The sequence below is a fragment of the Colossoma macropomum genome, unplaced genomic scaffold, assembly GCF_904425465.1.
Source record: "Colossoma macropomum unplaced genomic scaffold, Colossoma_macropomum, whole genome shotgun sequence".
Classification (NCBI taxonomy): domain Eukaryota; kingdom Metazoa; phylum Chordata; class Actinopteri; order Characiformes; family Serrasalmidae; genus Colossoma; species Colossoma macropomum.
In genome coordinates, this window is record NW_023494804.1 from 28,922,587 (window position 1) to 28,937,546 (window position 14,960).

The 14,960-nt window shown below is 35.2% G+C and overlaps 1 protein-coding gene across 1 annotated transcript; it reads right to left on the reverse strand.

The window, feature by feature from the left end:
* Positions 1 to 550: 550 nt before the first annotated feature.
* Positions 551 to 14,189, reverse strand: stoml3b (stomatin (EPB72)-like 3b). The gene is made up of 7 exons (XM_036595253.1): positions 14,040 to 14,189; positions 5,245 to 5,348; positions 4,876 to 4,948; positions 3,384 to 3,466; positions 3,055 to 3,258; positions 1,610 to 1,744; positions 551 to 1,181 (listed from the first exon to the last, which is right to left on the reverse strand). Exons 1-7 carry the CDS (start codon positions 14,092 to 14,094, stop codon positions 993 to 995), a joined length of 843 nt encoding a protein of 280 aa, XP_036451146.1. The 5' UTR covers positions 14,095 to 14,189; the 3' UTR covers positions 551 to 992.
* Positions 14,190 to 14,960: the final 771 nt, after the last annotated feature.

The window sequence follows — 14,960 nt, forward strand, 5'->3', positions numbered from 1 at the left end:
CTGAACATTTTATAGGTTTTATTGTATTTTATATGTTTTCTTTTCCAATATGTTAAACTCAGCAAAAAATAAACACACATTGTTCACTAAAATTTGCAGGAAAACATAAAATGTGGCCTGCATAAGATTTTTGTGACAATTAATGTTTTAATATATGTTTAGGTTAGCAAATAAATATAAATTGTGCACTAAAATTTGCAGAACAATACCATATCGCTGTTGTCGGAAGAAAACCTCATATCTCCAAAATGATAACTTTACAGTTAACTTCTTCATGAAAGAAGTTACACACAATTTAAAGGGCAGCAGGCATTTTCACATTATGTCAAAAGCTGAAAAACGACAAAAATGGAGATACAAGGTTTTCTTCCAACAGCAGCAATATCTAAGTTTGTGGAGGATGTTTCACTTAGAAAATCAATAAAACACGATTTGCCCATATTTGTTCATATGAATATAGGGACCTTACGGACTAGGGAGTGAATGGTACATTTTGAAACAATGTTTACATATTACATCAAACGCTTATTTTAAACAAGTGAGGAAAAAATGACATAATATGAGCCTTTAATGACATACTGAACTTGGACTCTTTTTTCCATTTTACTTGTGCAATGAATATAAAAACATGCTTCCAAGGTTTTTCACGCAAAGAATTTTAGAACATTATAGAACAGGATATGTATATACAGTTTTTTAAAAATGTGAAATGGTAAAGTTAGAATATTACAATAATGCTACAGTAATCATGTATCTGGGCAATTGCCCAATGATAATGACATACATATGGAAGCTGTACATGGAACAAAAGTGGAAGTTACTGAACTGCTTCAGCATATGCTTCTCTATAAAGACATCTCTCTATGCTACTGAATATTCAACAAAGACATGCAAACAGTTAGTTGTGAAATTTTGCAGTTATAGCTCAGATTACCACACAGCCCTTTTGTAAACACTCATGCTTGTGACGGATGGTCTGTGGATGTCTGACTTCATTTTTTTATTAAGTGGCCCAGGATGTCCATGGGAAGAGGGAAAATGATGGTGGAGTTTTTCTCTGCAGCGATGGTGTTGAGGGTCTGCAGGTAGCGCAGCTGCAGGGCAGACGGAGACTCAGCAATCACCAGAGAAGCCTCCTTTAGGGCGCGTGAGGCATTCATCTCTCCCTCTGCTGCTATCACCTACACAAATCGAACACAACATAAGTTTAAAGCAGGGGTTTGGCTAAAAAATCAAATTTAGACAAGTTTCCCCTTAAGTGTAGCTGATGAGCCACGACATGTTTGGTGTATGAAATTTGCTTCTTTTAGTTTTGAACTGGAGCTCCAAGGCTGATGTAGCTACGATATAACGGAAGTTTACAAGCCACAAACTAGACCTGTGACAATTTGCCTGATCCCAATTTTTTAAGATGATTGCAATTATTTTTCTCTGTTTTGGCTTTCAGAATCATACATTTGCATTTCAACAAACAGAATATGAATTTGATGTGTTTTCATCTGTTGGTTTGAGGTGAATGCAGTGACTAATGTTTGTTTATTTGAGCTTGAGCTGCTTGAACTGCATTTCCCATAGTTTTCTTCTTCCTTCAGGTGAAATAGACTCTGACCTTGGCTCTGGCCTCGCGGGCTGCCTCGGCCTCAGCTGCCATGGCCCTCTGCAGCTGGTGAGGCAGCTTGACATCCTTGATCTCCACCCGTTCCACCTTAATGCCCCAAGAGTCTGTAGCCTCATCAAGTGTCACCTGCAAAGAGAAGGAGAAAGGTTGAGGAGTTTAAGGATAGGGATTAGTGTTAAGGGTTGAGTTAGGATTTGGGATTGAAGAGGTGGATTAGGCCAGTGTTTCCCGCTTCGGGTCCTGTTAAAGCCCTTTCTGACACATTTTACACTTTCTCTGCTCCAACACACTCACAGGGAAAACATGCATGGCAGGGGTGCTCCATGTCCAGGTTTAGGAGCCACTGGACTAGGGGCAGAACCAGAGGTGAGCGGTAACTAGTTATCACTAATTATATTTACTGAGTTACTTAGTTTACTCAAGTAAAATTAGAATGGATTTGTACTTTCCTGAGTATTTTTACATTGTGAGACAGTACTTGTGAGGATGGTAATCTAATTTTTAAACAGTTTATTTCCTTTTTATGTTAAATTTATTCTGTTGCCTTAGTTACAGCATCTATACTGCTTTGTGATCAGTCACTCCCCTGACTTTTGAGTAAACTTCACTTCACTTCACTTTCTACACTGATAGTTGCTAAACATACTAAGAAGTATAGAAGCCCATTCCTGCCAGCAATATGTGAAAATATTGGCTTAGTATCTTGAAATAATCTTCAGAAAATAAGACAATATTTTGAGATACTTAATCAATATTTTGAGAAAATAAGTCATTTTTTGAGAGACTAACTCAAACTTTTGACATACTACTACTAGAAACAGAGAAGAAGAACAAATTGTAGGTAATACTTTACCTAGCATTAACATGTTCCATAAAGATGTTTTGCTGCATTTGTAGAAATCACTTAGTATTTAATTAAATTTATTTTGATTTGCCACTTTTGTTCTTTCTACTTGAGTGTTTTGGAAAGGTACTTTGATTTTTACCTTCGTTATCATTTCACAGTAGTAACAATACTTCTTTGTCATTGTGGGTTTAAGGTGTTCTACACACATCTGCATAGAAAAGAGCATGCAGAAGTTTATTGAGGCTTAATTATTCACTGCAGCACTAGAGGGAGCCACTAGAGTGATGAAACAACATTAAGGATACAGTCATATGCAAAAGTTTGCAAAACTTATTGATTTTTAAGTGAAAATGTTACCATCCTCTTGAGGGAAAATTTTTCCTGCATTTTTCTACACATTTTAGTGCACTACTTCTTTTTTTTCCAAAATGTGTTTAATTCAGCAAATAAACAGCAATTGTGCATAAAACTGCACAGAAGTGTGTTTTCTGCCTGCATAGGATGTATTGACTTATTTTTACTTAAAAAATCAACAAAACATGTTATTCGACCATATGGATGATGTACTCTCCCTCTCTCTCTCTCTCACCTGCATACTGTGAGAGATACCCTCTCGATCAGACAGAACTTCAGACAGGTTCTTGGTGCCCAGGACATTCCTTAGGGTTGTCTGGGCCAGCAGGCGTGTGGCGTAATCAGCATTGGTCACGTTGGCCACTGAAGCGATGGGATCACTGACCCTGAAGTACACCACACCGTCAACACTTATTGTCACTGAGTCCTTGGTCAGGATCTGTGATCAACACAATGCAGGCAGCAGGTAAGATCAACACAACACAGTCATGAACAATCAACGACAGTGTGCATTTTTGTTCTGTTTCTGTGGTGCCTCAGTGCAGTCTGTGTGGTGTGATTTACCTCTTGTGGAGGGATGTCGAATGAGACTGTTCTCATGTCCACTTTAATAAAGGAGTCTGTGCAGGGAAGGACGAAGAAGATGCCTAGAAGCGGTGCAGGAAATTTGTTGAGTTACAATTGAATAATTATTTTTATTGGACATTGTACCACCAAACATACTTTTAGTCCCTGCAGCTTTTAGATTTAGAGTCTGCATATTCTTATTTCTCAGTCAACACTCCTAAAAGTAAATAAATGTGCCATAAATAAGGATTCAATGAAGATTAAAATGTATAAATACTTTCCACATAATGTAAAGCTTCTATATCAATTCAAGGGCTTTCCTAGAACTGTATGTCCAAGCCAAGAACCATTTATGCGCCTTTATTTAAGAAAACGACTCAGAAAAGTCAAAATATCTAGAAATAGGTTGAATAATCTTGTGGTATCCTTACACCAATCTTATAATGAGAAAGTGTTTACAGTGAATAGTTGTGGCTGTTGTCTGCAGCTAGCAGGTGCCTTAGACTTTTAATGATAAGGTAATGTGAAAATGATAATTACAACAACAAGATAATAGGCTAGACAAATAAAAGACTGTTTATATACTTACAGTGCTGTATCAGTCTGTATCATAAAACAATCATTTATATGTGTTCCACTCAAACTTTCAATATCGGCTACTTTGACAAAGGCCTCATTTGAGATATACTTCAATTATATATTCAAACAAAACGCTTTTGTGCTGAAAAAGAAAGTACTGTAATATACAGTTGGAGATACATGCATTCAGACACAATGTAGGTGAAAAACTATTATGACACCAAAATTTAATAAGTATTTTGTTGTAGGGCTGCTGTTGGCATTTACAGTTTTGAGACATCTGGGAAGTAACTAGCTTTTTGCAGCATTATGCTTCCGTTTGGTCCATTTCTCTTGGCAGACCATCTTCAATTCCCCAAGGTCCATCTCCTTGACTCACAATTTCAAAATCCTCCACAAAATTTCAATGGTATTCAAGTCAGGAGATTGGCCAGGCCACGCCTTGACCTTCGTCTTTTAAAAACTAGTCTTGAGTGATTGTGGCTGTATGTTTGGGGTCGTTGTCTTGTTTAAAGGTCCATCTTCTCCCTACATGCTGTTGGCTGGATATTTTGGTTGACGGACTAATCTCGGTCCAGCAGTGACACTGAGGTGTTTAAAAAAACTCCAGCAGTACTGCTGTGTCTGATCCATTCATATATATATATATATATATATGAATATTTTTTTCTATGAATTTCAATTTTAAAAAATATACATCTGCAGACACACACTTTTTTGTTCAAAGTCAAAAGACATTATGTTTGTACATTTGAAGTTATATTAAATATTAAAAACTGAAGTGTCTGAACACTCGTTTTCCCTCACTGTACAGACAAAGCCTGAGAATAGTAGTAGTAGTAGTAGTAGTAGTTGTTGTTGTAATGGTGGTAGTAGTAGTAGTAATATAGTAGACTGTTTATATCTTTACCTGGTCCCTTTGCTCTTCTGGCTGTGATGCGGCCCAGTCTGAATATTACAGCTCGTTCATACTCTTGAACTATCTGTAACAGAGATCAATAAAACACGTCTCACAGTAAAAGCAGTATTGCTTTTTATCTATAACGCATTTCAGAGCAATGCAAATTAGTCTTTCAGACACATTTCACTCACAGTAGGAACCAGCATGAAGGTTACCTGAATCACTGGTACCTGACCAATTCACACCTATCACTTCTATATTTCATCTTCCTTGACTTTTACTACTGTGCTTGATTTTTTCATTAAAGTAAATGTTTTACGTCCCTTTAGAAATTCAGAACACCTTTGGTTTGTGCCAGCTCTCACTGTGCTTTCCTACCTTGATGCTAAAAAAAGTCATGATGGGGAAGAAAAGAATTGTGAAAAAAGTTGAGAGAGCAATAAGGATCCATCCACAGCAGCCTAGACCCGGTTTAGTCTCACCTGGAACCAAAACAGAGAAAGAGATTAAATATAGGAGGGTCATTACAAACCATCTTATATAGAACTGGTCAATGAAAAAACAACTCAGTACATGAAGTTATTCATTTAAAAATGTATTTTGTAAAAGTGTAGTTAAAGGGGGGGAAGTCTGGTTCCTCTAAGTCTTTTATTTTCTAGAATGGAGTATTTCATATCAAACCACCCTGAATGTCTTTGTTTCCATCTCAATGATTAAACTGTGCAGACATTCGAAAAAAAAATCTGTGATCTTGGCCTTTAACCCCTTAACAATCCAGGTTTATTTCATACAAAGGTTTATTATTTAGTAACTACAGGCACTTCAATGCAAACGAATGGAGCTATTCTTAGGTTATAGCAGTGTGTAATAAAACCCACCGGCAGGCCCATGGCTTGTTAAGGGGTTAAAGGACTGTCTCCATTTTTAGCATTTTTATTCTTTCTCTCACTAGAAACAGAATGCTGATAGAAAAGAACAGCCCCTTCCAGATGGCTGTGTGCAAAAGTTTGGGCGCACTGGTTGAACACGTTTTATTGATTATTTAAGTGAAAATAAGTTAACAAATCTTCTACTTCTGCACATTTTATTGCATAACTACTGTGTATTTAACATATTGGGGGAATAAAATGTGGAATGTGCAAACATTATGGCACATTTTATATGTATTATTATTGTTATTATTTTAAACTCAATATAAATGCAAATAAACAGAAATTGTGCACTTGAATGTGCAGGAAAAAAACATGTGTTCCTGTAAATGATGTGCTAACTTATTTTCACTTAATCAACAAAATGTGATTTGGCCAGGGGTGTTCAAACTTTTGCATGCGACTGTACGTGTTGTGTTCTGGTGCAGAAAGGTTTGCAAAAGAGGATGTGCTTAAAACAATAGCAGTGTATTTTCAAAGTAAAGTTTTAAAGCAAAGTTTTTTCACTTCCAGTTAAGAGCACAAAGGACATTTATACAAACATTAATTGTTTCATTTGACTAATCCTCTGAAGTCAAAGCAAAATGGAAGTTCTACAGGCCTGATATATTACACTATTAAGGGATAAATTACACTATTATGGGGTAACACAGCACAAAAGATCATGTTACAGTAATGAAGTTCTTGTGTTGAAGTAGGGTGACACATGATGGTTTAAATTCTTGTAATCACATTACAGTTACTGACTTCGTAAGAATTTTGTTACTTCCGTTATTTATATAGACAGCTAATATTCATTTCAGGCAGTGCAGAAAACATGAGGCCCTTGTCTATAATTTGAACACAACTGAGTCAGTTGACAGGCAGTTTTAACTTTGGCTGATTTTACATTCTCCTCCTAAAGATTTTAATTTTGAAGAAGCTGTGAGTTTGAACCGTTTCTGATGTTTCTAGGTTTTGATATAGCATTAGCTGTTCATTGGTTTAATCAAGCTTAATGTGCAGAGCGAAGGTCAGTGACAGGCCTTTTAAATGGTGTTAACTGTGATTTCTTTCTCAATAAAGAAAAAAAAATAAAAAAATAGTCCTTACTTTCCAGTAGAGACACATATGTTTGGGTTTTAGAGAGTGACTTAGAAGTAATGAGTACAAACTATCTGTGCTTTCAGACACATATCAGGTGTTACCAAAGAACCTCTTATCACTGTCATAAACGAGGTCCGTTGGTCACGTTGTCTCTCTCTGTGTGTGTATGCATAAAACTGAGCAAAGCCACGATAGCCCAGAGGCCACAAAGAAAGATATTTACTCAGCATATGGCAGAGTCATAAAAGTAAACACTGTGGAAGGCCCTAATGTGGTTTTCTCTAGCCAGTGCTCACTCAGTGTGCTTTAGACATTATTTATAACCTGCCAAACTAACAACAATTGATGACTATAGGAACCATTGCTCAGCATCCTCTTAGATATTTTTTCCTCCAATCAGTATATTAGGGAAATTCTTACGTAAGACTGTACATGAATGATCCCTTAACTTATGGAACTTCAGCATTAATAGATCATCAGTAATATAAACGAAGCATTTAACACTTGTGATAGCTGATGTTTGTTTAAACAGTAATATAATAATAAACACCTCCATTAGTTCATTAGTCAAATGAATGATAGCTTATAATAGTTGTACCCAGTAACCTGAGTATCACCTAGGAAAGTTTATTATCAACACATAGTGATGTTGTTATCATACTTCAGCTGATGCTAATATTCGGTGAGTCAGTACTACACCTTGTAAAACTCCATTTTAATCAATGAAGCTGTCTACACCAGCTGCCAGCAGCAGTGTGTGATGTTGTGCGATGCGTCACATGGTTTTTGATGGACCCCTGTTTCTGTATTTTCTCCCTTTCTACCTCAAAATGATTGAAGAAACTCATCTATGATGCGGAGAAAAGGAGGGATCTCTATGACCAAACAATTTCCACAAATGTGGGAGAAAAAATATGATTTAACTGCATCTCAGATGGCTTGGAATAAAAAAAAATAAAACATAACAATAATGTTATAAATAATATAATGTTACAAATAATAGAAATTCTATGCTTAACTACCTAATTTAACCTAATTTCCCATATCAGAAAATATATATATATATATATATATATATATATATATATATATATGTGTGTGTGTATATATGTATATATATGTATATATATATATATATATATACATATGTGTGTGTGTATATATATATATGTGTATATATATATATATTTTTTATTTTTATTAAGAGGTTTGTTATAAACCTGTTATCTCTAGCAGCGTTATTGTACTTTTACCACTTGTTGTACTGTAGTGGTTTGTTTTGTATTACTTGTTCTTTGCCTACTGTATTTGATATTAATGTTAGAGCTTTGTTGTGAAAATAATAACATGATCACAAAAAATATCTAAATTATCCTAATAAAATTATAGGTGGTACAGTTGAAACCTCAGGCTGTTTTCTGATAGGTCAGTAGTTTGTTTACATTTGGACTTGACAAACTTGCTTTTTCCAGTGTAGTCCTAAAGGCTTTGCAATGCAATGTCTTATTATATTTGAACATTCACTGGCTGTTAGGGCCCTGTGTTACAGTTTTTCTCAATAGCCAAAACACATTTAACAAAACTGGAGTCAATTTATTCATCACAGCTACTTTCTTATTAAAGCAGAAGTATCATTTTACACGTTAACACATTCTCACTGCTTTCACTCATTTTTTTACACACATTTTAAAACAGTTAACACAGATCTCACACAAAACACAAAATTCATTGTATAACTGTGCAAAAGTAAGGAAAACATTTAGTGACAGCTGAACACAAACACTCATATATCAACCTTTGGCACCCATGTGAACTACAGTGTACAGCAATCAGTTGTCATTAGTGGTGTACACACAGATAAAGGAGGCTGTTAGACAAGCATTTATCCGAGGAGGAATAGGCAATAAGTAAGACTGCCGTTATATATAAAACTGATTTACACAATGAAAGACTTACATATTGAGACTGTAAAAAAAAAGAATCTACTAGAGATACTATAATGATGCATTCCAAAGCTGCACACCACCTTCCACCCAAAAAAGACTTAAAAAAACAGCTGATGTATAATAGAAAACACATTTTATTTATCTAATAACAGTAGTATTACTTATAATATAGCACTGATTGTTCTTTTATGCCTAAAGCCCACTCTCAACAATGTGTATCATGAAAAAGAGGATCCTTGAAAATGGTCTATAATGCCTTTTGGAACAAAACCCTTCAATTTTTGCTTGAATTTCACTGGAAATTTCAGTATGAAATTTCAGAGGGACCCTCTACCAAAACCTAGCATTCTACTGACAAATACTCAGGCCAGAGGATTGACATCAACTTTTGGTACATTACTGTCTTCTACTACACTCCTTTGTTTCAAGAGTATGGAAAAAAAAACATGCAGGAGAATTGTCTCTGAAATTTTTGTGAAATCTTATTTTTTGTTTAGTTTTTGAAATACATTTCTAGTAAAACTACCTAAGAGAAAATAATCAAGTAAAGTTACAGTAATGTTTACAGTAAAATAATAGTATTAGTGAAGTACAGCACAGACACACAGCAATAATAGGGCTGAACAGGTTCAGACAGAAACCTGTGTTTTGTGTTTTTAGGTTGTTTAGTATTTGAGAGAAAAGTTTGCTTTCATGGAGTGTTTTTGTGTTTTGTGGATTCAACCATTTTGCAAAGTGCGATATTTTGACCAGCGAGCCTCTTTAAACTATCACGCTTTAAGTGTTTTGAGAATATGACTTCTGAGTGGACAAATGTGTTCAAGCAACCAGCAAAAACTGTAACAGTCCTGTTTGGATTGTCTGTTCTAAAGTGGCTCCTCTACAGAGACGAGAGGAGCAGCATAGATTACTGCTAAATCTGTGGAATTATGACTAAACAACTTTAACCTAGATGGCTCTTCAAGGGTTCTTTAGTAAAGGCAGTAGTTCTATATAGAGAAACAAAGAAGTCAAAGAACCATTTCATGCTCAAATGAGTCTTTGCACGGTGAAATGGTTCCTTAGATTGATGGAGAATGTGTTCTAGCACCAAAAAGGGTTTTTCTATTGTTACAAGCTTGACATCGTCACAATAGAAGAACTATTCTTGGTGCTATATACACTCTTAAAAGGAGAAGGAAATGGTTCTATATAGAACCATGAAAACTTACAGAACCTTTTGCATGACCGAAGGGTTCTTTGCATCATGAAAGCATTTTTCAGATTGATAGACAACGTGAATGAATGTGCTACAGATGGTTCCTTTTTGAAAAGGGTTCTATATAGCACCAAAAAAGATTCTTCTATTGTTACAAGCTTGACATTATAACAATAGAATAAACCTTTTTGGTGCTATACAGAACGTTTTTCATCTACAACACATTCTTTAGTCATGCAAAGGGTTCTTTGAATGTTCATGGTTCTATATGGAATCATTTTCTTACTAAAGAACTCATTGTAAAAATTGCAAACTGCATCTACAGAGATCAAGAACATGTTGGTATTTTTGAAGCAGAAATAAGGAATAAACATGAAGTTAAAGAAAGAAATTAAAAAATAGGCCTCTAAATGCAAATAAAACATGCCTTGCATGGTACAACTCAATATTTTACAACTCAAGATTTTCATATTGCAATCCACAGAAAGTGAACACGATGTTATTGTAAATTTACGAAAAAACACATACATTTGAAAAAACACTGATATGACTAAGGAAGTCAAACCCACCATTCAGCATCACTTAGTAATTCCTCAAATTAGCCTCTCATCATGGAAGAATACTCATCAAGGAATTGCTAATTATTTGTTTATTTGTATTCATGGGTGGAGTAATTACTGCAGGTGTTCTTTGCTTATTTTTATTAATTAATTTTATTTTTTTAACCAGAGCAGTTACATTGTGATTGAACATCTCTTTCACAAGTGAACCCTGCTTAAGAAGGTGGCACACAAAAAACACAAAGACAAAAACTATGAAATATAAAAAAAAAACTAAAAATCGATTAATTAACATAAAAATCTTAAATAAAAAAAGTGATGAATTTTCAAGTGCTTCTGTAGATTATTCCAAGTTGATGAGGTACCTTAACTAAAAGCCACCTCACCAAATTCAGATTTTACTTTCAGAACACCAAAATTAATGCAACCATAAGCAACCGTTAATGCAACCACTTAGTTACCATTTAAACAAACATGAATTAAGGTGTGTTAACTACTTAGATAACTTTCATTCATGAACAGTGTCACACCTCCCTCCAGCTCTGCATCTCTGATTACTCAGAACACTGATCCTCTCCTGAACTCCATCTCCCAGAATACCCTCAGATATCACAGATCTTCCTATCCTCAGTACTGATCTGTTACACCTGTTCCTTGCTCTGTTTAAACTGTTTAATTTGCCATGATTCTTAGCCAAGTAGGCTAGAGCCCCTGTTTATCAGAGCTTACTGAGCAATTTTTTTCCTCATGTGTGTATTTCTTCTGTGCATCTACCTTGTTTTGTATTTTTTTGCCTTATGCTTTGATTTTGCCTGCTGGTTTTTGGACTTTGTTTTGTCCCTCACTGTTCTCTTGACGTCCCTCTGGATTGCTAATCCTCTCATCCTGGTTCTGACCCTTGTTTTCTGACTACATATTTGGATTGTCCTGATTCATATAAAGTCTCAGTGAGTGATTTTATCTGCAAGTGTCTGACTAGTTCTGTTATGTTACAAGCAGTTAATGTCAACATATGCAAACTTCAGGGTGCCGCTGGTCAAATTACATGTTTTCTTGCTTTTCTATGTGAAAATAAGTTAACATATCCTCTATTGTATGCATATTTAGAGTTTAACATTTTGGAAAACATTTTGGAAAAAAATGTAACAAAGTATGAAATGTACCATAACTTTTTATATAGGCCACATATTATGTTTTGTTTTCCCCAATGTGTTAAATTCAGCAAATAAACAGTAATTATGCACTGAAATGTGTAGAAGTGTGTTCTCTGTAGATTATGTGTTATTTTCAAATCAAGAAAAACAGGTTATTTGACTGGGGTGCCCAAAATTTGTCACACAACTGTATATATTGTACATAATGTTGTTTAATGTATAATATATTGTATATAAAGATAGTTAAGGGAACTCCTTCCGTGTGTATACAATCCTTAGATAAAATAAAATATTTAAATATATATATTTTTAATTTTACTCTTACAAGCACAGAAATGACAAACCAAAGCTGTGCAATATGGTATTTTTCCTATCTCTGTTGTGGCATAATAGTGACCTAACTGCACTGGTTTTAGCCTTGTATACTCAATCGTACCATAATGCTGCAGAAGAAGATAAGAAGTGAAGCCCTGAAGTGGCGTTTCAAAGTTTCATGCTTGCACAATTTTCGTCTACAACTAGTGTTTACCCTTCGCCTTTGGGCCGGGTCATCTGTAGGCCTTTGTGGTAACGTTAGCCGCAGGTGCAACAGCACTGTCTCGATGGTGCGTGTTGTTTGATGTCAATTACCAAAGTCATGAGACTACTACACTGTAAATAGCAGCATATGAAGCGTGACCGTAGATAAATAGCACAATGGTTCTGCTTTCAGCTGTTTACAGGTGCTGAACAGGTGGTAATACTATATTTTACAGTGTTTTTATTACAGTGTAAGGAACAATGTAACTACAATTAAATATCTGTTAAATAAAGAAAAGTCCTGTAATCCAAAATATTAATATATTAATATTAATATTTCTTACAGCATGTTGTCACATTGTGTAAATACATGTCTGAATTTCACAACTTTCTGTAAAAAAAAGAAAATCACAACAAATACAGCCTCTGATTACTGGTTGAGATTAGAGCCTGTGGCAGGTTTTGTGGTTATATTTTTAATATTAAAAAGTGTCGACTTACATTCTATAGATCACACTTTTGGTTGTGAGGCTAGCGCTGGCTCAGCTAGCAGGCTAGCAACGCAGTTACAAGAGCAGAAATGAGATCTTTTTATATGTTTGAACCTCTAATGAAATGAATACAGTGTAACTGTTAAAAGACCATTTAGTATACTTAACTGCATTTACATGGAAGTTTATAAAAGTGCTACAAGTATCAATCTCAGTATGTTGCTCTTTAGGTATTCAGCCACTTACTCCAAGTGTGTAAATACAATATTATTACCACATTATGACTATTTATATTGTCATTGCTTTGTACATACTTGTCATTAAATAACAGAACTTCTAATGCGTTACATTAATTAAGCACATGGTTTGGATTTGATTGGCTGTACAGAAATAGCATGTACCCTGTTTATTCTGCTAGCGCTGATTGACAACTACATATAGTTACATGCCAATTTGATGTTTTAAGTACTCATGACCAAAAAGCCTACTAAAAAAATTGTCCCGACCACCACAATATGTTAATTGCATTGCATTTTCATAGGTCGCTGTTTGTATGTTACTAAAACACAATCAAAATTCTCTCACTTGTAATATGTAGGAGGGTTTGCACTAATTATTATTAAGACAATTTTCATAAATTAAAATATTAGAAATTTGGCCACAAAACCTGTACCAGACCTAAATTCAACCAACGATGATTTTTTTTTAATTTCATTTTTTTTATTTATTTTTTTATTCCCATATAAGTTGGGAAATTCAGACCCTCAGTTACACAGTGTAACTACAGCTAGTTATCTGTATCATTGTTCTGTACACTGTAATAAGGGCAGTGTAAAATAGTATTACTACACTTTTCTTAACCCAGTCCAGCCATGAATGATGAAAGTCTCAAATAGTGTACAAGACTTGTTCTGCATACAGTACAGTATACAGTTGTATGCAAAAGTTTGAACACCATGGGTCAAGTTACATTTTGTTGAAGTGAAAGGAGTTAACACATCCTCTATAGAGAACACATGTAAATATGACATTTTATCCCCCCCCAAACATGTTAAATTCTGACAAACAGTAAGTGGTTCTCTGTAGAAAATGTGCATTTATTGCCACTTAGAAGACATGCATTTTGACCAGGAATGCCAAAACGTTTGCATACAACTGTATGCAAAGCATCATATCAAGAAGTACTATTAAAGAGAAGTATGAAGCACTTTCTACAGATAACAATGGGAAAGAGAGAGAAAAAGAGAGACACATAGCGAAAATAGAGAATCTATGACGCAACTGACTCACTGATTAAGTCTTGTTTGCTGGTGTTTCCTCTCTCGATCTGGTTGTCCATTTCCATATAGTGATGTGTCCCAGTAGAGGAGTGTATGAGTGTGTTTGTGCTGCTGTCTGAACTGGAGAGTGGGAAGTTAGTGCCTTTAAAACACACTTCTATCTGCAGAGGTGGGGCCCTATCTGGAAGGAGTGGCATCAGTGAGTTAAAAGCCTTGTGACTCTGTCAGCTATGCAGCCATAAAACATTACTCATCATGTTTCCAATTAAAAAGTCATTGTCCTTAGATAATATCTAATATTATCTAATAATTTGTAAGTATTGTTTTTCAGTGCAGTATCTCAAGCCATTATTCTAACATCAGGGATGAAATCTGTGCAGTAATGTATTCAGGATATGTTTGGTTGACTGAGCAAGTAAATAATACAGGGAACAACAGAAATAGCTGATTATTAGAAAAATATCAATTTTTACCCAATAAAATAAAGATACTTTTCATTTTCTACTAAAACCTTGGCTTTTCATAGGGATAAACCAGTCTGTGCTCTGTGGTTTACTGTATTGTGCCATATCCACTCCCAGTCGTCCATCAATTCAGTCTGTTCGAGAGATTCATGACTGAATTTATGTTGTGCACTTGTGCCAACCAGCTCCATTGTGTGGTCGGTTGGCACATTATGGGAACAGTTGGCACAGCGTTAACAAGTTATAATTTCTCGGTTGGGTTTCCCAAAAGCATCTTAGCACAGAGATGGTAGAGTGAGCATCAGAACGGACACACTCTCTCCACCAGTTAAGATGATCTTAACACTAAGATGCTTTTGGGAAACTGGGCCAAGCCAGCCAACTCTGCTCTCCCCTACTGATTCTGTTGAGAGCTAAGACAACCAAACCCAACAACTGCTCTCTATTATTTTGCTAACATTCCAACA